This window comes from Ochotona princeps, chromosome 13 (genome assembly GCF_030435755.1).
Source record: "Ochotona princeps isolate mOchPri1 chromosome 13, mOchPri1.hap1, whole genome shotgun sequence".
In the NCBI taxonomy this organism is placed as follows: domain Eukaryota; kingdom Metazoa; phylum Chordata; class Mammalia; order Lagomorpha; family Ochotonidae; genus Ochotona; species Ochotona princeps.
In genome coordinates this window covers 8,115,443-8,137,045 of record NC_080844.1, presented here as the reverse complement: position 1 = coordinate 8,137,045, position 21,603 = coordinate 8,115,443, and the positions used below count along the sequence as shown (strand labels likewise).

The window sequence follows — 21,603 nt, the reverse complement described above, 5'->3', positions numbered from 1 at the left end:
GCCCCTTTCCCCCGGAGGAAGGGAGGAGGCGATGCAAGTTCAAACCCTCTAGTCCTCCTGTGGTTTTCCTGACCCCCCCACCTGTTGGCTCCCAGTTACCAGTCATCTCACGTCTATCAAAGGGGTCTGAAGAATTTTGTGCCAGAAATCAGGAATAGAGATCAATTTTTTTTATTATATCTGAGGATGTGAGCAAGAGGCCAGTCTCTTGTTCCTCAGCCAAGTGCCAGGTGATAATGTTGCTGTTTTCCAGACGCCTGCTTGAATAGTCAGATCATATAGTTCAGCTAATGAGCCCAGCTTAGATGTAAACATAAAATAAACAACCGCATGGCTGGCACCCGAGTAGGAGACTACAGTACTGATGAACAATGGTGCCAAGGGCATGACCGCTCTGGCTTGGGGATGAAGCTGGGGGCACTTTAGGAAATCACGAGCTGCTTGCTTACCAGCAGCCAGAGGGATGCTAAGACAGGCTCTGCCTCCTTGTAGGGAACTAAGGCTTTGGACCGTCCTCTCCTGCTTTCCCAGGCCACAAACAGGGAGCTGGATGGGAAGTGGGGCCACCGGAATTAGAACCGGCGCCCATATGGGATCCCAGCGCATGCAAAGTGAGGACTTGAGCCACTATGCTACTGCACCGAGCCCCTTCTCAAAGAGGCATGTATATTTACACAGTACTGGGATAATGATAACCATCTTCCAAACTGGTGGAATTCCTTCCTTAATGGTGTTTCTGTAATCCAGCGTTTCTGTGGTGGGTCATTACACACACAGCTGCTGCCCGCTCCTGCTAATTTGGGGTGCAGGGCATGGCTGGAAGAGGTGATGAGCCATCTTGGGCACTGGAAGGCTAAAACAAGTGGGAGAGGTGAGAGCAGCAGAGCCTCCACTGTACTCTGAGACCAGCAGGATGAAGTGTTGCCCTGGAATGCTCTAGTGCCCACAGGACAAGAAGCACATCTGAAGGCTGAGAGAGATTTGAAGATAAAAATGGAGAGGAAGGGAGAGTGATGCTCAGATAAGCTCCTGTAGACCAGTCTTCCATAGACAGAGACCAATCAGGGAAGCTTGTCTGGCACATCCCAGATGGTGTCTGTTTAATGGGTGGGAGGCCGGTGACAGAGGTTCTGCTGAGTCATCAACTAAGCTTTTAGGAAACCAGGAGTCTCAGAGCTCACGTGGGTGCTTAACGTACATGAGAGCATCAGTGGTAGCAGGCAGGAAAATAGGAATAAAAAGTGACGTTGTTTCAAACAGTGTAAGCTATTGGTTTGGGACCAGAATTTAGGGTGTTCCTTTGTGTCTGCCTTGTCTAGGAGTGAGCCTGATAAAAGCCCGGGTTTTAGAGCTGGTGTTTCCTGGCGCAGCAGCTGAGACAATCACCCTGAATGCGCTCACGTCCCTGCACAGGGTCTTCTCTTGTCTTCCCCGGGTCACATACACCGGCTGTGCCAAGTGCGCATTGGCACTAGAGAGAGATGAGAACAAGATCTACAAGCAGTGTTTTAACTGCTTGCCATGTACGATGAAGAAGGTATACTACAGGTAAGGCAATGAAGCATGCTGGTGTCATGGAAAATGTTGTCGGTATAGGACAAGAAATGACTAGAAAGTTTAGTAGGTCAGCCCTTTTCTTACAACAGCAAAGTGGAGCTATTCCAAGAGAAAAAATTATACTTCCTGAGTAACAAATAGTGATTTAGGAAAGCAAAAAATATTTTAAAGCAGGTACTGAGGAAGATTTTACTGTTTTCCTTTTTTTTTTTTTTAAGATATGTTCATTTTTATTGGAAAGGTAGATTTACAGAGAGGAGAGTCAGAGAGGTCTTCCGTCTGCTGGTTCCCTCCCCAGATGGCTACAGTGGTTGGAGCCGAGCTGATCATAAACCAGGAGCCAGGAGTTTCTTCTGGGTCTCCCACATAGGTACAAGTTCTCAAGGCTTTTGGACCATGCTCTACTGCTTTCCCAGCCATAATAAGCAAGGAGCTAGATGGGAAGTTGAACAGCTGGGACATGAATCAGCACCCATATAGGATCTCGGTGCTTGCAAGGGGAGGATTAGCCAATTGAGCCATCATGCTGGGCTGACTTTACTGTTTTCAAACTGTTATATACACTAAAAAAAAAAAAAAAAATTCTTACTTGGCTTAAATCTTGAAGTGAGATTTAAATGGTTCATAAATAACTCATTTACCCACTTACCATATGATCAGAATTCAAATGTTAAAGATGTGGGGGTTGGCTCTGTATAGTCAGTCAAGCCTCTGCCTGTGGTTTTGGCATCCCTGTGTACGCTGATTCAAGTCCTGGCTATTCCACTTCCAGTCGAGCTGCCCACCAATGGCCTGGAAAAGCAGCAAGGGATGGCTCAAGTCCTTGCGCCCTTGCACCCACTTGAGACCTGAGAGAAGCTCCAGGTTCCTGGCTTTAGAGAGGCCCATCTCCTGTTATTGTGGACATCTGGGGAGTGAACCTGCCAGTTCTCTCTATATAAATATGCCTCTCCAATAAAAATAATCTTTACAAAAAGGTTAAAGGTGTTACATGATCCTTTCCTGAGTTGTAGAAGAAAATTAGATGTCTGAACATAATGTACTTCAGTTTTCTTACCCTTATCATAGATTATAGAAAATCAGTATTCAATAAAATTACTAACAAATTCAGTGAAAAACTCATTATTTTTCAGATAACAAATATTCACAGTTGTGGATAACACATTTATTTTTACCTCATAAATTACATGCTTTATTTATTAAGTAGCACAATGTTTTCTAAATACTGTGGTATAAAAGCCAAATACACATATATTCATTACATCATTGTGGTGTATTTCAAGAATAAGAATAGAGTCTTAACTCATGGGCCTTATTTCTCTTTCTATGTATTTATATTATAGGTACATGAATTAATTTTCCTATTGCTTTGAAAGTTTTCTTTTATGGAAAAGAAGTTTGAATTAAGATGCATGATATATAGCATAGTAATAAAATGGAATTCTTATCAACTGCTAACACCCCTCAGAAGTGTGATAAGTGATTTCCATGTTGTACATGTTCCTGTTAAGAGTCATTTAGTTCATTCTACTTCCCTGCCACTCACACTGCTTCCGGTAAGGCAGCAGTTTTAATGTTTCCTCATCCATCGCTACTTCTTTTCCTCCTCTAATTTACCCAAGTTACAGTCAACACCTATTTGACTAGTTCTTCCTTTGTTGTTTTAAGTTTATTTTTATTTATTTGAAAGACGGAGAGAGTGGATCTGCTGATCTGCTACCCAAATGTCTGCAACACCTGGGGCTGAGACAGGCTGAAGTCTAGAGCCAGGAACTCCATTGGTCTCCCGTGTTTAGGGAGACCTAAGTGCTTGAGCCATCACCTGCTGCCTTCTAGTGTTTGTATTAATAGGAAATTGGGTTGACAGTAGAGGAAGGAGGACCAGCATGTGGTGTAGGGGGTAAAGCTACCGCCTGAGACTCTGGCTTTCCATATGGGCACTGATTCAAGTCCCAGCTGCTCTGCTTCTGATCCAGCTCTCTGCTAATCTGCCTGGGAAAGCAGCAGAGGATGGTCAAGAGCATGAGTGTCTACACCTTGTGGGAGATCCAGAGGAAGTTTCAGCCTCCTGGCTTTGGTCTGGCCCAAGCCCCAGCAACTGCGGCCATATGGAAAGTGACCCAGTAAGGAAGATCTCTTTCTGTCTGTGTGTTTCTCCTTCTCTAACTCTGCTTTTCAAATGAGTAAAATAAATCTTTTTTTTTTTTAATGCAAGTTCAACCAGTTGTCCCAAAATGACTTTTTGAAAAGTCTACCCTTTCTCCATTGCACCACCTTGGCACCCCCATTAAAAGTGTATTTTCTGGGCTTGGCATGATAGCCTAGTGGCTAAAGTCCTCACCTTGCACACTCCGGAATCCTATATGGGTGCTGGTTCATGTCCTGGCTGTTCCACTTCCTACACAGCTCCCTGCTTGTGGTCTGGGAAAGCAGTCAAGGATGACCCAAAGCCTTGACCCTGCACCCATGTGGAAGACCCAGAAGAGGCTCCAGGCTCCTAGCTTCATATTGGCTCAGCTCTGGCCATTGTAGCCAACTGGGAAGGGAATCAGCAGATGGAAGATCTTCCTCTGTGTCTCTCCTCCTCTCTTACTAGTAAAAAAAAAATCTTTAAAAAAACATATTTTTTTATTTTGCACTAAACACTGAAGTTCCTGGAGTGAAGGAGCCAGACTGGTCACTAGTACATGCACAGAACCTAGCACGTCCATGGGGCATCATAGGTGTTTGTGGCTGCTAAAGTCGTAGATGGATAGAGAAAGAAAGCTTGGAGGGAAGGACCCAGAACCATTAGCTGAGTGACAGGGGCAAGTCAGGGAGCCTGCTGTAGCTCTGTGGGCAAAGCGCCCCTGCTGTCACTAGATGTCTAAGTTCTGTTCTCCACTGTCTTGCAGGCCAGCCTTGATGACCGTGGCTGACGGAAACTGTAAGGTTCACGTCCATGTTGGCTCGGAGCTGATGGAGAAGATGCTGCTCAACATCTCCCCAGACTGCCTTGACCGAACAATAGGTACTGAGCACAGCACTGCCAAGGGCTTGCTCGGGCTGGGGCTGGGCTGGGACTGCCTTGACCAAGTGATGGGTACTGAGCACGGTGCCGCCAAGGGCTTGCTCAGGGCTTGGGCCAGGGGGCTGCCTTGACCGAGTGATGGGTACTGAGCACAGCACTACCGAGGGCTTGCTTCGGGCAGGGCGGGGCGTGGTGGGGCCAGGGCTGCCTTGACTGAGTGATAGGTACTGAGCACCACACCACTAAGAGCTTCCCAGGGCAGTGCCCTTAGTTCAGGTGTGGAGGCGGCATCCTGGAGCTGCTGTAAATGAAAGCAGCTTCTGTCTGGATTTTTTAATTCACAGGAGGATTGTATAACTAGTATGTGAATTAAGGGAAGCTCCCAAGTGCCCCTTCAACTTCCAGTGGGTCACCAAAAACACCAGGACCTAGCTTTTTGTACTGGCTGAGTAAACGGTCACGTGACCTCATGTGTGTGAACATAGCCCATTGTCAGAAGATTTGTTAGATCATAGCTCATCCTGCCAGAGATAGTGAGTGGCTAAGAACAAAATGAAGATGCTCTACTTGTTCTTAAAAAAAGATGTACTTTTTGTTTGAAAGGCAAAGTTACAGAGAGAGAGAAGAGACAGAGAATCTTCTACCAACCAGTTCACTCCTCAGATAGCTGCAGTGACCAGGGCTGTACCAGGCTGGTTCACGGATCCCAGCATTGCAGGCAGAGGCTTAACCTGACACACCACGGCAGCAGCCCCAACAGCATGTTGTTTCAGGAAGCTGTGCTGTGACAGGAGCCGTTTCCTGTCTGAACAGCGTATCGCCTGCACCTGCTTTTCTTGTGCAGCCGTCAGTCTACGTGACTGTCAGTAAGTGGGAAATAGAAATAGAGATCTGGGAAAGAACTTGGAAGTGGGCTTGAGACACAAGGAGCCGGGGAAGCAGTGTGTGTGTGTGTGTGTGTGTGTGTGTCTAGCTGCATGTTGAGTGCTTGTCTCTGTCTTCATCTTCCTCAGTGCCCTCCTCAGAGATCACCTATGGGATGGTTGCTGCAGACCTGCTGCACTCCCTGTTGGCTGCCAGCGGGGAGCCTTGTGTGTTGAAGATTCAGAGCCTTTTTGTGTTAGATGAAAACAGCTTCCCGCTGCAGCAGGATTTCTCCCTGCTGGACTTCCACCCCGGCAGCACGATGCCTGGCACGTGGGCCCTTCCTGAGGCCTCGAGAAGACATGGCGGCCCTTCCAGGAGGATATGCTGAGATGACCTGTTTCCTGAAGTAAATGAATTGACTGGGTTTTTGGACTTTTAAACAAATATATTTTAAAAACAGAGTTGTGTTAAAACTATTTTTCTATGAAAATTTCATGAAGTTTAAAATATATATTTAAGAAATATATGTTATTTTTATTTGAAGGACAGAATTACAGAGAGAGATCTTTCATCCACTGGTTCACTCCCCCAAATGATCCCAATGGCCGGAGCTGAACCTATGCAAAGCCAGGAGAGAGAAGCTTCTTCTGGATCGGCCACACAGGTGCCGGGTCCCAAGGCCTTGGGCTGTTCTTTACTGCTTTCCCAGGCCACAAGCAGGGAGCTGGATGGGAAGAGGGGCCACTAGGACTCGAACTGGGACCTACATGGGACACCGACACCACAGGGGGAGGCTCACTTAGCCTGCTGCGCCATAGCACCAGCCCTGGCCCTTTCCTTTCCTCTGGAGCAGTGATCCAGCAGTGGAGGCAGTCAGGGAGCAGACCCGTAGGAGGTCAGAGCCCACACACTTGTTCACTGTTTATCTGTTACATTCCAGGCACTACCCTAGAGACGAGCATCCACAAACGGGCCAGACATGTGCTCAGAAATCACTTCCTTACTATATTTATGCATCCTCGGTACTTTCCCTCACTCATATTTTGGAGTTGTATGTTGTTTTTTGTTTTTGTTTGTTTGTTTGTTTTTAAATTTAAGGCAAAGTGTTAGGGGGAAAGAGTCTTCGGTCTGTTCATTCTTCATATAGTTGTGAATTCAATGTGAAATTATTTTTTTTAAGATTTATTTATTCCTACTTGAAAAGCAGATTTTTAAAAAGATTTATTTATTTTATTGGAAAGGCAAATATACAGAGAGGAGGAGATACAGAGAAAAAGATCTTCCGTCAACTGGTTCACTCCTCAAGCAGCCACAACAGCTGGAGCTGAGCTGATCTGAATAAAGCCAGTAGTCAGGAGCCTCTTCCGGGTCTTCCGGGTCTTCCAGGTCTCCCACACGGGTGCAGGGTCCTAAGGCTTTGGGCCATCCTCAACTGCTTTCCCAGGCCACAAGTAGGGAGCTGGATGGGAAGTGGAGCAGCAGGGATACAAACTGGTACCAGATGGGATCATGCTGTATGTAAAGCAAGGACTTAAGCCACTTGGTTACCACACCAGGCCCAAAAGGAAAATGTACAGAGACCAGGAAAGACAGAAACATCTTTCAGTTGCTGGCTCACTCCCCAACTGGCCACAATTGCTGGAGTTAAACCAATCTGAAGCCAGGAGCTAGGAACTTCTTCGGATCTCCTACACAGGTACTAAGACTTTGGGCTGTCCTTGACTGCTTTCCCAGGCCACAGACAGGGTGCTGGATGGGAAGTGGAGCAGCCGGGACATAACCCAGCATGGGATCCCTGCATGTGCAGGAGTAGGATCAGCCAATCGAGCCATCTTACTGGGCCTGAAATGATTTTCTTGATTATAGCTGAACATAATAATGGATTTGTCTGTAAAAGCCTATGTTTAAAAGTGTGTGAGACCAGCATTTCCCTCCTTAAAATACATTGAAAATAAAGGACACAAGGTCATATTTCAGCTCATAAATTAGTTCATGTCTCACATTTGAGTGCCTTCTTGAGTTTCCCAGCAAGCATCTTGCAGTTGTTTTCATTCTGCCCATGAGAGAAGCTTGTAGCAAATAGGGTCACAGGGCTGGATCTAAACCCTTGGGTGTAAGTTTGGTGCATGTTCAGTGTGGACAGATTAGTAATATTGCCTGAAAATAACTTAATTCATCAAGTCTGAGCAGCAGTATGGCATGGGTGGCTGGGGGTACCCATGCCAGCACAGGATTCCTGCTACGGCTCCTAGCTTCTCATGAAACATTGCTAGGTTGGGGGGAGGCTCCTTGGCTTGTCCAAGCCCAAGGTCCAAGAATTACCTCCATCCACAGCAACCATGCTGAGGATGGATCTCAGACAGCGCTGGATAAGTGACATTCATGGATAAGGCCACTGTACGTGTAGGCGAGGAATGAATCCTGAGAGACACCCAACAACAGGTGTACCAACAGGTGTGGCAGCCTATCCTGGCATGACCTGCACTCCATCCTGGTTTCTGCACCTGCCAGTGGGCTATGGTTTGCTCGACCCCACCTGGTCTGCTCTCTTCCAAAACCAACTCACACACTTGCTAATTGATGGATCTACACTGCTCAGTCTGCCCAACACCCAGGCCTGAACCACGTGCTCATCAATGGGAGCTATGACCCACTAGTGGAGTTTCCCAGGTTCCCCCACTCAGACCACTTCCAGACCCAGATCTCACACATGCCAGCAGGTGCTTGGCCCTCATCCAACATGGTCTGCTCCATCTGTCCCGGGCTTTGTATGAGCTGGTGCGGCCCAGCCCACCCCACACTCAGTTTTAGGGTGCTCATGTGGGTGCTGCAGTCTGGACCTGCCCTGCATACTCCCAGCCCCAGTACCAGTGAGCATCGGTGAGTTCCATGGTCATGGCTAGCTCAGCCCATCGCCATCCCAACTCTCAAGCTAACCAGCAGGACTTGTATTTCCATAAGGCTGGGCCCACATATCCCCCACAGAATCCACCCCTGGACCTGGTTTTCTTGTGTGCTGGTTGGTGTCATGGCCCAGTCTAATGTGACCCATCCCCTGATCCAACAGTCACTGTGAGGTATTGGGATCTAGCCCTGCCAGATAGGCCCCCAGCCATAGCTTGTGTGTGCGCTGGCGTGTGGTGGTCAGCCATGTTCCATGCTAACAAGCCCAAGCCAGGACTTCCATGTGCACTGGTGCATAAGTCTGACCCCAAAATATCTTTAGGTTTCTCCCCTCCAAACCACCAGGTTTCAGTCCCCTACTTACCTGCAGGTACAGTGGCCCTGTTGTTTTATGTCCTTCAGGATCCATTCCTCAACTACATGTACAATGGTCTTATCCATGGATATTCCTAGGCAGTAATTCCATACCCCCAAGACCCCAGAGCTTGCCGCAAGAGGCCAATAGGTGGAGCCTGGTGCCAGTTGGCACTCTGGCAGCCCACAAGCCCAGTACCCTCCCCCTGCCTAGTAGCATTGCATGGGGAGCTATGATCCCCGGCAGGAAGTCTGGGCAGGTACAGGTACTCCCAGCCACAGCCATGTGGCTGGAGGACAAAGACATCCACGCCACTGTTCAAACACAGGATTTTAAAACTTGGCTTCCCTAGGAATTAACCTCGAGAGTTCTGCGCAGAAGCACACTAGTGTGGAAATGTGTACATACACAAGGACATTTTCCTGTGTAGACCTGACAGGAAAGAAAGGTCAACCAAGGCCTTCATTGGTGAGTTTCTTCACAGTGCCTGGTGATAACGGGGTTGGGGAGAAGGTTTGCTGAGGTTTCCTAAAGGGATGGAGAAACAACTGCTCCATCTAGTGTCGACAGAGATTGGGATTCAAAAACGTGGTAGGTTTCTCGCATTGATTTCTCTCCTGGGTAATAAAATTCAAGTCCAAAATTAGCATCCTCTCAGCTCTGCTCTTTCAACTGTGGCCAGAGTTTTAATATACAATTTGCCCAGGCAATGTAAGGCCTCCAAGGGGATTCATTCTCTCTCTCCCTCTCTTTCTCTATTGGAAAGTGTTACAGAGAAGGAGAGATATATCTCTCATATGCTGCTTGTTTACTCTCCAAAAAGCTGCAACAGCTGAAGCTGAGCCAATTTGAAGCCAGGAGCGTCTTCCGGTCTCCCATGTGGATGCAGGAGCCCAAAGACTTGAACCCTCCTCTGCTCTCCCAGGCCGCAGGTAGGGAGCTGGGTGGGAAGCTGACCAGTAGAGGGTGGTAGAGGCACAGTGAGAGGTCGTGACTGCAACTTGGGGCTGGATATGAAGCCCAGCTCACAGTGCAATGCCCTGCCCACCCCTGGGCCAGCCTGGCCCCACCTGCCAATCAAGCCCTCAGCCCTTCCTGACAGGTTTCCCAGACACACCACACTATGCCCCCACCATATTCCAGTCAGCATCCACTCACCCACTCCCTGGAAGTTCATCAGTCAGCAAACCCTGCCACAGGCAGCTAGCACAGTCCCCGTGTGTGATGAAAGAGCCATCGTGTTGAAAGAGCCAGGCTAAGGAACTGTCACTGACCAGCTATGTCACTGCTTCTGTTTCTGGTTGTCTGTTCAAATGTGCTTGGCAGGTGGCTTCTTCCCACCCTTGGGACAATATCCAGGGCAAGTACTGTGGGATTTTGATTGCTGTTAGGTGACAGTTTATCCCAGTGGCTCCTATTTACAAACACAGGTTCTTCCCAGCACTTAAATTGTCAGCGTGCAGTCTCTGGAGGAAGCCTCACCTTCCAGCTCCGGTCAGGTTGGAGCGTCCCCTTCTCCCCCAGCCCCCGCCCGTGCCTGCAGCAGTGGGTGTGTGGCATCAGGGCTTCCTCTCCTCCCTCCAGCTCCAGCAGCCCAGGAGGGTCTGGGACGGCGCCAGGCTGGTGCCCAGCTGCTCCCCCATAGATCTCTGTTGCCGTCCCCAAAGGCCCACGTGGCTGTGACTACCATCCCAGTTCCTGGGCCAGGCAAGCCCGTTTTGTCCTACATCTTGGTTCAGCAGGCAGCATAATCCTCCTCCCCCTGGAGGTGAGAGCTCCCCAGGCAGTCTGTGAACAAGGCCTCAGGGCGGTTCTGCTGGATTTAGGGACTTGGGTGAGAAAACCATTGTTTCCGCTCATCACTACAACAGCAGGGTGCCTGATAGTCCCGCAGAAATTCCAGCAAAGAATGTAACATCCCTGGCAAATGGCTGTGTCAACAAAAACCTTGTCATGGTGGCCTTGTCCTCAGCAGTAGCCTTGAGACCCTACAGCCAGGGACTCCTCCCTTGAAGCCACACTTGTATAGCTTAGCTGGACCTTGCATCTCTGACTAGCTGTAATACCTTGGAGAATTGTTAACACATCCACAAAAGACCCAAGGATTAGAGAAGATGGACCATTTGTTTTAAAGGCAGAGTTACAGAGAGAAGGAGAGACAGAATTTCTGTCTTGTTAATTCACTCCCTAAATGGCTGCAATGGCCAGGGCTGAAGGAACCTGGAACTTCTTTCAGGTCTCCCACGTGGGTGCAGGAGCCCAAGGACTTGGACCATCCTCTGCTGCTTTCCCAGGCCATTAGCAGGGAGCTGGATCAGAAGTGGAGCATCCAGGACGCGAACTGGCATCTGTATGGGATGCCAGCACCATAAGCAGAGGTTTAGTATGCTACTGATGAAATTGAATCTGATCATAGTGTCTGGTGGGCCTTTGGAAAGTGCCGATATTGGGGTTCTAGGGGGGAACCCAACAGAGGGCATCAACGAGCCTGTGCCCTGACCCTCTGCCTCCTGGCAGGCCATGGAATTCTTGGTCCCTGCACAGCTCCACCACGGTTAGGCTTGAAGCACACCAAACGTCAGACTAACAAGCCCATTCAGTCCCTTGGAGAGGGCAGTGTGGGGCCAGGGCACGACACGAAGGAGATGATGGTGGCATTGGGGACCCACGGAGCAAGGTGGGGTAGGTCAGCATAACAGAGTTGGTGAAGATTCCGTTAGGGTGGTCCCTGGGGTTAGTCTGCAGAGGCAGGAGTGCTCAGGCTCTCTTCCTTGCCATGAAAATGCTTTCCAAATAAATCAATTACTCTTAAAAAAAAAAAAAACCTGAAGATTTCAAGGAAAAATCTTTTTTGTTGTTAAAATATTTATTTTCGGGCCCAGCACAATAGCCTAGAGGTTAAAGTCCTTGTCTTACATGTGCCAGGATCCCATTTGGGCAACGATTTCTAATCCCGGCAGCCCTGCTTCCCATCCAGCTCCCTGCTTGTGGACTGGGAAAGCAGTCAAGGACGGCCCGAAGCTTTGGACCCTGCGGCCGTGTGGGAAACCTAGAAGAGGCTCCTGGCTCCTGACTTTGGATCAGCTCAGCTCCGGCCATTGTGGCCGCTTGGGGAATGAATCAGCAGATGGAAGATCCTCCTCTCTCTCTCTCTCTCCTCTCTGTATATCTGCCTTTCCAATAAAAATTTAAAAAGAATTAAAAAAAAAGAATTTGGTAGCACTTACCTTGTTTTTTTTGCACCCTATGCTTCAGGTATATCTAAAAAAAATTTATTTTCACCAATCTATCATAAACAAGTCAGGAGAAGTTCCATTCTGCCACAGATGCATCAAGGGAGAGCCCTGTGCCACATGGTGCCATCATTGGTCTGGTGACTAAATGGTATACCGGCTCTTGTGCCAGCCAGAACAGACATGTTCCACGTTGCTCTTTTCTGATGACTGCTTCTGAGTCCGGATGAAGAAACAGTCCTTTATCCCCAGACTAGGCCCAAAACAGTTGGTTCAGGCATTCCGGGATCTGCACCCCTCTTAAAATCCAGGCAGACCACGAGAGAGACAATTCCGCAGGGGATGATACACTGGCCTCCTTTGGAGAGCTGCTGCAGCCGCTGCTTGGCTCTTTGGCTCAGCTTCCCCATGACAGCGGCAAGGCGGTGGGAAGCAAAAGGCTTTAAAATAAAATCGCAGAGAGGAGACATGGAAAGATCTTCACTCCCCAAGTGGCCTCAATGGCCGGAGCTGAGCTGATCTGAATCCAGGAGTTTCTTCTAGGTCTTTCATATGGGAGCAGGCTCCCAAGGCTTTGGCCCATGCTCAACTGCTTTCCCAGGCCACAAGCAGGGAGCTGGATGGGAAGCGGAGCAGCCAGGACACAAATTGGTGCTCATACTGGAAGCTGCAGCTTATAGGCAGAGGAGTGGCTATTTGAGCCAATGTGTCAACCCCAGTGAAAGCTCTTTCTTTCTTTCTTTCTTTCTTTCTTTCTTTCTTTCTTTCTTTCTTTCTTTCTTTCTTTCTTTCTTTCTTTCTTTCTTTCTTTCTTTCTTTCTTTCTTTCTTTCTTTCTTTCTTTTTTAATTTATGTATTTTTATTAGAAAGGCCAAGTTATACAGAGAAGGAGAGAGGCAGAGATTGAGAGAGAGAGATCTTCATCTGGTTCATTCTCTAAATGGGTGTAACGGCTAGAGCTGAGCTAATCCAAAGCCAGGAGCCAGGCACTTCCTACAGGGCTGCAGGGACCCAAGAACTTGGGCCATCCTCCACTGCTTTCCCAGGAATGTAAGCAGGGGGCTGCACCAGAAGTGGAGCAGCTGAGACTTGAAGTGGTGCCTATATGGGAATTAATCCGCTGTGCCACAGCAGCAGGCTCCCATAGAATCTTTATATTAGTAATAAAAAAAACCCACCTAAGCATAAATATATGAAATACATACAAGAGTACTTGGCTGAAAATAAAATCCAGAATTTTTTAAGATTTATTTTATTTTTATTGGAAAGGCAGATATACAGAGAGGAAAAAAGACAGAGGAAGATCTTCCGTCCGATGGTTCACTCCCCAAGTGACCGCAACGGCCAGAGCTGAGCCATTCCGGAGCCAGGAGCCAGGAGCTCTTCCATGTCTGCCACACGGGTGCAGGGTCCCAAAGCTTTGGGCTGTCCTCGACTGCTTTCCCAGGCCACAAGCAGGGAGCTGGATGGGAAGCAGAGCCGCCTGGATTAGAATGGGTGACCATATGGAATCCCAGGAGTGGAGGGCGAGGACTTTAACCACTAGGCTATCGTGTCGGGCCCAGTTTGGAAAATTTTTAAGAGGCCTAAAGAAACGGGGATGTGGCCAGTACCTTGGCATAGTAGGCTAAAACTCCACCTGTGGCACTGGCCTCCCATATGGGTACCTGTGCTGGCTGCTTAACTTCCCATCCAGCTCCCTTTTTATGGCCTGGGGAAGTGGCAGAGGACGGCCCACATCCTTGGGCCCCTGCACCTACAAGAGAGACGCCAAAGAAGCTCTGGCTCTCGGTTCCAGATCAACGAAACTAAACTCTGTGTTACGGTCATTTGGGGAGTCAACCAGCAAACAGATCTTTCTCTGTAATTCCGCCTTTCAAATAAAATAAATCAAATTTTATTTTATTTATTTATTTTTTTTTTAAAGATTTATTCATTTTATTACAGTCAGATATACACAGAGGAGGAGAGACAGAGAGGAAGATCTTCCATCCGATGATTCACTCCCCAAGTGAACCGCAACTGGCTGGTGCGCGCCGATCCGATGCCGGGAACCTGGAACCTCTTCCGGGTCTCCCACGCGGGTGCAGTGTCCCAAAGCATTGGGCCGTCCTCAACTGCTTTCCCAGGCCACAAGCAGGGAGCTGGATGGGAAGTGGAGCTGCCGGGATTAGAACCGGCGCCCATATGGGATCCCGGGGCTTTCAAGGCGAGGACTTTAGCCGCTAGACCACGCCGCCGGGCCCAATAAATCAAATTTTAAATGCTTAAGATATTTCATAGAAGTGCAGAGGATTTGAGACAACCTAGGCCAGCTCCCCATGGTCAGTGCAAAGCACTCAGATATTGCTCTGTGACTGTGTCCCAACATAGCACCCAGTCTTCCTCCCATCAGAGTGGAGGGCCTGTTCATTTCTTGCCGTTTAGTTTTTGCAGGGTTGAGTCAGGCACAAGTATGCCCTGGTTCTGCAGAGAGGACACTTACCAGTTTTTCCAAGTGACCCAGAAAGGTCCTGCTCACCTTGGGTCTTGAGGGCAGTTGCCACCTCTTGTCCAGGGACCCCAGAGGAAACAGACTCCTATCTCAGTGGCTTGCTTTCCAAGTGCACAATTTCTGGTCCATCTGCGCAATTTGAAGCTACGGCTGCGTGTGTTTTAGATGGCAAATGCAAACGTGGCATGAAGGAGAAGGAACAAGAAGATGTTCTGTGTACAGGCAGCCCTGGGGGCCCAGCTTTTACTTGTTGTGAGAGATCGGAGGTGAAGTTCAAGGTGCACAGCTCCTAATATTCACCACTGCCAGCCTGCCTGCCTCCCTTCTTTCCTTCCTTCCTCACTTCCTTCCTCTCTCCACGTTCACCCTACAGTCACACCAGCACCCGACAGGACGTTGCCTCGGGAGACACGTGGGTGGGCCCTGCTGTGAGTAGGGACGATCTCCCAGCCGGGTCGGGGCTGCCCCTTTCTCTCCCTCTAGCATGTCGCTGGTTCAGCTGCTCAGTGACGTGTTGGCAGAGGCATCTCTGGGTGGGGGGCTGCAGTGTGCACATGGGCAAGGACTGGCACACAGTCCTGGAGCGGCGTCAGGCCTCGGTGGTGTGGCATGGGGTGTGCCAGCACATCAGCAGCTCCTTGGGCATCCCAGTGTCCTAGCTCTCTGACGCTGGTATGCATGTAGGGGCCCATCACCACAGGGCCTGGCAGGCGGCTCTCTGCAGGGGAGGAAGGGAATCTGTTAAGGTCCTGAGTATAGAAGTCATACCCCTATGCGCAGACTCACCCCCAGCACCCCGCAGCATCGCCCGGCACTCCTCCCCTGCCTTGCGACCTACCTCCTCACCAACCCACACACACTCTGCAACACAGTCAGTCTGAGACTGGCCTGAAAGCTGAAAGTCTCATTGTGCACACTTTTCATGGAACCTGGTACAGCCAAAATATTCTTGTACTTGACTAATTTGTTGTGGTTCACCAGAGAGGGACAAGGGCACACCCCTGGGCAAGGACCCAGCCCCCATGGTTCCTGGAAGGCCTGACTGGGAAGGCAGTGTGCCCAAACCAAGCCTCTCGGGCCCCCCAGTTCTGATAAAACCAGCCGCTGAGGGCAGAGGGCGTGGCCAGAGGAAATCGGGGTTGATTAGTGGAAGGCCATGGATGGGAGGAGTTTGGCTCCTTTAACTTCCTCTGCCTCTGAAGCCCAGCAGTCTGCTTATGGTGGCTCAGGCTGCCCTAGGCCACCAGACCATGACCTCACTGCGCAGACGTCCCTTCTTGGGTGGGGATGCCTGCTGTTTGGGGGTGAGATTCCGGCAGGGAATATCTGAACTCTGAGGTCCCCTGACATAAACACCAATCCAGGGGGTTGGCCAGGGTCACTGCAGCTCTAGGAAGGAAGCAGGTGCAGCATCAGTGCCCAAGAAGCTCCTCCCCTTCAGGGCAGGGGTTGGAGTGGGGGGAGGCAGGTAGTGAGCTTGGTTAGGGCCCCAGGGGAGGAAAGCCTGTAATGGGAGGTAGTGAGTACTCCAGGAAGGGGTGTTGGCTAGGCAGGGGAGAGATCAAACGCCAACCGCCAAGTAGGGGAGGGGGGAGAGGGAAGTGACTTACTGACAAGATCCCCATCTCCCTGCAGCATAGGCCTCTGACATGCAGAAGGAGCACAGGCAGTCCAAGCAGCCCAGGCAGCCATCGTGGCTGAGGCAGAACTGAAGGCCCCCAAGCTCCGAGGGAGGCTGCTGGTGGAGGGGGAAGTGTCCCAGACTGGTCCCCCTGGCAGGTGCTGGACCAGGAGAACCCAGGTGGCAGGTGACTCCTTCTCTGGACTGGTGTGTCTGTGGCATCGCCTTTCAAAGCCTGGGTGGGAGTCTAAATGTGGATTTTCCCAGTGGCTCCACGGAATCTTGCAGACTGGGGAGAAGGATCTCAGTTGTCCCCATGCTCTCACAGGTCAGATCCGTTCCCCACTGGTCCCATGTGCAGCTTGGGCCTGGGATGATTCTTGTGGCGGTGTTGGGGTGTGGGTGTGGGCCTGCGCAGTGGACAGGGGACTGATGCTTGCCTGCTGGCATAAAGTTGCATACACCGGCATACAGCTGGTGGCCATACAGGCTCTCAGCCTCCAGGTCTCTCCAGATGGCGTAGAGGCAGTCACCTGCCAGGGCTCCTGCTTTAGTGGGAGCAGCACCTGGCCCAGGAGCTGCTGCTTCTGCCTGTGCATGTGCTACGAGGAGAACTTGAGCACCCTCTGGGTGATGCTCCTGCTGGACCCCCTGGCCGTTGCTGGGGGAGGGGTAGTTCTGGATACAGTGCTTTAGGCAAGGTCGGTCTCGAGCAGGGACCTACACACCCCCAAACCAGGCATCCTTGAGGAGGAGGAGCTAGGGTTCCCAGGCAGTGACAGTGTAGCAGCTGCTTTGCCCTGTGCAGTGTGGTGCGGGAACCTGTAGCAGCTGGCAGTCCCTGAGGCCTCACTAAAATTGCAATCTTGGGCCCTACCCTGGACCTTCCAAATAACACAATCTCCAAATGACTGGCCAATCAGAACATCTGTCTACAGCTCAGGACCAATTCCCATTGGCCCTGTCCTCTTACCGCCCCGCTTGCCTCCCCACCTCAAAGCACAGATAGGGTGAGGTCTGGTTGGCGCACTACTGCGATGGGGGTGGGAGAGTTGAGTCCAGGGGTCACAAGTGTGACATGTGACCCTTCAGATCCCCACAGCTGTGACCTGAGTTCCTGAAGTCCTCAAAAGCAGGCACACTTGCCACAGTCTCCGCAGGGCAGCCCAGGACCACATCCCAGGCCAGACCTGCCCTGTGTCCAAAGAGGCTGAAGGGGTGAGAACTCTTGTGTAATTGCCGGCCTCTCTGAAGAATCTGCAGTCACCTGCTGAGGTTCCCAGGCCTCCTTGGGCCTGACTCAGTTCCCTGACAACCTTTTCACATCCAGGCCCAGAGCAAGGGCACCATCCCTGCCCAGGGCAGTTGGGGGCTGTGTATGTGTATATGTGTGTATAAGCGGGAAGATCTGGCCTCCACCTTGTACAAGCAACCTTGCCAGAATCCCAAACTGCTCTGGGATGCTCCTAAGTCCCCTGGGCCAGGGTCTGGCACCCAGTTGCTGTTCTAAAAGCATGCCTTCTCTTTGGCTTCTCCTAGCTGTCAGGACTGGAACATCCCAGCCTTCTGGGCATCCCTTCGCCAAGTCTCTCTCTTGCCCTTGCCATGGGTCTGGGCACGTCCGCCCCTCCTTCATGCCAGCTGGAGATGACAGACAGGTGGCCCTGTAGGTGGCCAGGATGCGCAAAGCCCTCTCTTTCCAGCAGCAGTGGGCTCTACATGCTGCTTGGTCCAGGTAGTGCTGTACTTGGAATACGAAGTGTTCATGTAACTGGGGGTTGGCAGATTTGCAGTTGGTATTAGATTGCACAAGCATGGCTCATCCAGCTGCAGGTGCAGCTTTGCCCAGGGCTCTGAGGTTTCCAAGGGGACCCACAGCTGCTGTGCCTTAATCAAGCCCACCACCAGCCTCTCGGCTTCCTGCTGGTATTCCAGGGAGAATCAGAGCTGCCCCTGGCAGCTATCCAAGAGGTGGCCACCACTGTTGTCCTCTGGGAGCTTATACAGGTCAGGGTTGAGGACCCCAGCTCACATGCCTCTCCTGCCACAGAGGGGCTGGGAGGTCCCAGCAGGCCAGGACAGAGCAGGTGGGAGCACCTCATGCTGGTTCTGCTGGTTAAAGCAGGTGGATCCACCTGGCCCAGCAGATCCTCACCCCAGGCAGGACTGGTGTGGGGTTTGAGGGAGGTAGAGGCACTTTCTGGTCTTATAACTGGAGGGGCTAGGCTGGAGTTCTGGGGTCTGACAGTTGTTCATGGAGCCTGGACCCACCACACTGCTAAGGGGCACCCTGCCTCAGCCTTCAAGGGAGGTGGGTACCACAAATGGCATAGCCAGTGACATGGGAGGAGAGGGTGGGGAGATGACAGACAGGTGGTAAAGAAGTGATGTGGCCTGAGAGTGCTCTAACAAGAAGAACTGACTGCAGGGATAGGAGGGAGAAAGGCCAGAAGAGACATAAGGAGGCAGCAGTTGACCACTGGTGAGTCCATATCAACCCCCCCCCTCCACCCACATACACACACACATGTCCTCATCTGCCTGTGACAGGGGATGTTGGAGAACAAGTCCAGTCCCTGGCATCTAATTCCTGTCCTAATTTTTTCCTACCTGTGCTTCTGCACCTGTTTTACTTGCTGAGTCTCAGTTTGCTCAGCTGGAAAATGGGTTTCATGCAGCTGGTGCTGTGGTGATAACAGGTGGAGCTGCCACCTGCTACGCCAACATCCTTTATGGGTAACAGTTTGAGTCCCAGCCTCTCAACTTCCAATCCAGTCCCCTCCCTCAGACAAGAAAACCAAGTCAAAGAGGGCTCCTGGGCCACTCAGTTTGTGGAAGAATCTGACCCTAACCCTGCTCCCCCATTCCTTCTTCTCTGGCCCACTGAGGGGCCCGTGCAAAGCCCCAGAAACTCCCTGTGTGAGGAGGTGCCCATGAAGCAGTCTGGGAGCCCCCAGGTCTGTGATGAACTCCCCGCCTGTCCACTGTCCCACTTCCACATGATGGAGGGGCCACCCAGGGCTGGCCTCAGCTCTGGCTCTCTGCTTCCTGTTTCCAGACCTTGCTCCTTAAGGTCCTTGGAGCTGGAAACAGCTGTGGGGGGAGGGGCTTATGCAGATTCCTCATTTCCCCAGGCTGGACTAAGGCACGAGTGCTTTGCAAATAGTGAACAGAAGGGATGTTGTTTCTGCCCTGGGAGCTTACAGCTCCTCCATTTCCTCCTTCACTCCCCCAGATTCATGCTGAGACTGTGGACAAGGCCTCTGTGTTGGGCATTGGTGCTCAGAGCTGAGCATTCTCTGTGACAAGCCAGTTTCACTCTGGTTGCCTTCTGGGATGGATTAAAGGATGGATCCCGAGTTCTGTCTTCTGGGATGGCTTCTGTGCTTCCACCCCACTGTGACACAGTGGGAAGTGTGCTTCCTCACATTGAACTTTGAGTCTGGCCACCTGGGTTGCTTGGGCGGATGGCACACAGCAGAGACAACATTGGTGGAGGTGTTTGGCTTTGCTGTCAGTCATCATGGTCAGAAGGGTGTAGGCTGGGAGCTGTGGAGGCAGCGAGTCCAACCTATGGCAGCTTGGGACCAGCAAATGAGAGGAAGAAATCAGTGCCTGTGGATGGAAGCCACGGCAGCTTTGGAAGTAATGAAAGCTGAGCACAACACCATGCCTTGTGATCCATTCCTTTGGTCTGGTTGGAGTGCCAAGCTGCTCAGAGTTATACTCCTTATGGTCGTGGTCATGGTCATGATAGTGGTTGTAGTGGTTGTGATTATAGTTGTGGTTATAGTCATGGCTGTGGTTGTGTTCATGGATTGTCGTTGTCATGGTCATGGTGGTGGCTGTGGCCTGTGGTGGGGGCCTGCGCATTCCTCTCCCTGGCTGGCTTTGGTCTTTGGAGCAGCTTGTATGAAGGTGGCAGTGATCATGTCTGAGGGCTGAGTGGGCAGTGGGCTCAGGCAAGAAGGTGAGCTGGGATGGAGGCAGGCACTCTTGCTAAGGGGCAGGACACTTGAATGATGTCTGGAAAGAGCCTGGCAGAGGACAGGGCCAGCTTGGAGGAGATGGTACCCAGAACAGAAATACAAAAGAGAGGCTGGGTCTTGGTGACTGCTCCCTCAGGCCCTCCATTCAGCCTGAACAACACCTGTTATTTCCACATATGAGAACCCGCAGGTCTCATCTGGACTTAAAAGACCACCTATGTAGGTGGCTGCTCAGAATGTTGCAGGGAAACTGGTGGCATGAGTGTGGTTCATTTCCTAGTGTCAACAATGATTTATAAGACTGGACACAGGGCCTGGTGTGATGGTTTAGTGGCTAAACCCCACCTTGCATGTGCCAGGATCCCATATGGGTGCCAGTTTGTGTCCCGGCTGTTCACTTCCCTTCCAGTTCCCTGTTTGTGACCTGGGAAAGCAGTGGCTTAAGTCCTTGGGACCTGGCACCTGCGTGGGTGATCAGGCAGAGGCTCCTGGCTCCTGGCTCAAATCAGCTCATCACTGGCCACTGTGGCCACGTGCGGAGTGAAACAGTAATGTAAAATCTTTCTCTGTCTCTCCTTTCCTCTGTAAACCTGCCTTTCCAATAAAAATAAATAAATCTTTATTAAAAAAAAAAAAGGAAAAAGAAAATTCTCTCCCTTTGTATCTTCTCTCTATAAGTCAAATTTTTTTTATACTTGGTTCCTTTTTCCCCTTTTTGGTTCCTTTTTTTCCCCTTTAAAAAAACTTTTAAAATAAAATTTATTTTTAAATAATGATTACATGGTTGATCAGGGTGAGAAGGATCGAGGTTTAGGGAAAATTGGGTGAACTCATTGCTTCCAAATTTGTTATTTCTTCTTGTTGTTTCTGGCCATGGCGCTAGAGCCACCAGGATATACACCAAGAGACAGAACTACGATGAGGCAGATACTGGCCACAAGAGACGTGAGGGGGCCAAGGGACCAGGACATGGCTTATACAAGGCTCTGGCCAAGACTGGCTGCACTGGACTCTGAGTTTGCCGGAAGCCCTGTTAGTGCTTCAGCCAATATAAGCTGGATTTCTGTTTCTTGCAATGAAAAAAAAAAAAAAGCTAGTGATGCGGTGTAGGGGAACAAAACAGGTGGGTCCAGCCCCAGTTAGAAGCACTGGCCAGGAGGTGGCCCATGGCCCCAGCACAGACTCCAGCGGCTGGCCAGGGTTTGTGTATTTTCCACCCTCAGCGTTACAGATGACTCCAGCATGTCAGAGTCCCTTTTGTGTGATTTGAGAAGCACAGCAGGCAGGGAAGGTGTGTGCAAGGTGCATGAAGAGTCATCACCAGGAGGAGCTGGGATGGTGGCAGTTTCAGGCTTCCAAGCAGCAGGGATTCTGTTCCAGCAGAGGGCAGTAGAGAGCATGGCCCAGCCCACTGCAGGGAGCCCTTCCTGAAAGCTTTGTGGAGGAATGGATGAGGCCCTGGCTCTTTCTGGAGCTGTCTTGTCCATTCCTGAGAACTCACCAGTTCTGCTTCAAATCTGTATGCATTGTTATGACAAACCAATTTTCCCCCAAACAAGCTTCATGTACTTTC

General features: G+C 50.6%; 3 protein-coding genes across 3 annotated transcripts in view; 1 reads left to right on the top strand and 2 right to left on the bottom strand.

The window, feature by feature from the left end:
• SHLD2 (shieldin complex subunit 2) overlaps positions 1–5,905 on the top strand; it is a 29,209-nt gene extending 23,304 nt beyond the window's left edge. Inside the window, exons 7-9 of the mRNA XM_058671938.1 lie at positions 1,320–1,548; positions 4,452–4,567; positions 5,581–5,905. Of these exons, the coding sequence (XP_058527921.1) occupies positions 1,320–1,548; positions 4,452–4,567; positions 5,581–5,822 (587 nt within the window). The 3' untranslated portion in view covers positions 5,823–5,905. The remainder of the gene's footprint in view (positions 1–1,319; positions 1,549–4,451; positions 4,568–5,580) is intronic.
• A 6,263-nt stretch (positions 5,906–12,168) lies between these two features.
• LOC101533809 (mitochondrial import receptor subunit TOM7 homolog) lies at positions 12,169–12,336 on the bottom strand. The gene has a single exon (XM_036495917.2). The coding sequence runs from the start codon at positions 12,334–12,336 to the stop codon at positions 12,169–12,171; it is 168 nt and encodes a 55-aa protein (XP_036351810.2).
• Positions 12,337–14,923: 2,587 nt separating this feature from the next.
• SYT15B (synaptotagmin 15B) lies at positions 14,924–19,878 on the bottom strand. The gene is given in 9 exon segments (XM_058671893.1): positions 14,924–15,138; positions 15,236–15,246; positions 15,277–15,548; positions 16,031–16,117; positions 16,504–16,583; positions 16,586–16,692; positions 17,784–17,859; positions 17,862–18,068; positions 19,749–19,878. Coding segments are annotated over 9 exon segments (1,185 nt in total).
• Positions 19,879–21,603: the final 1,725 nt, after the last annotated feature.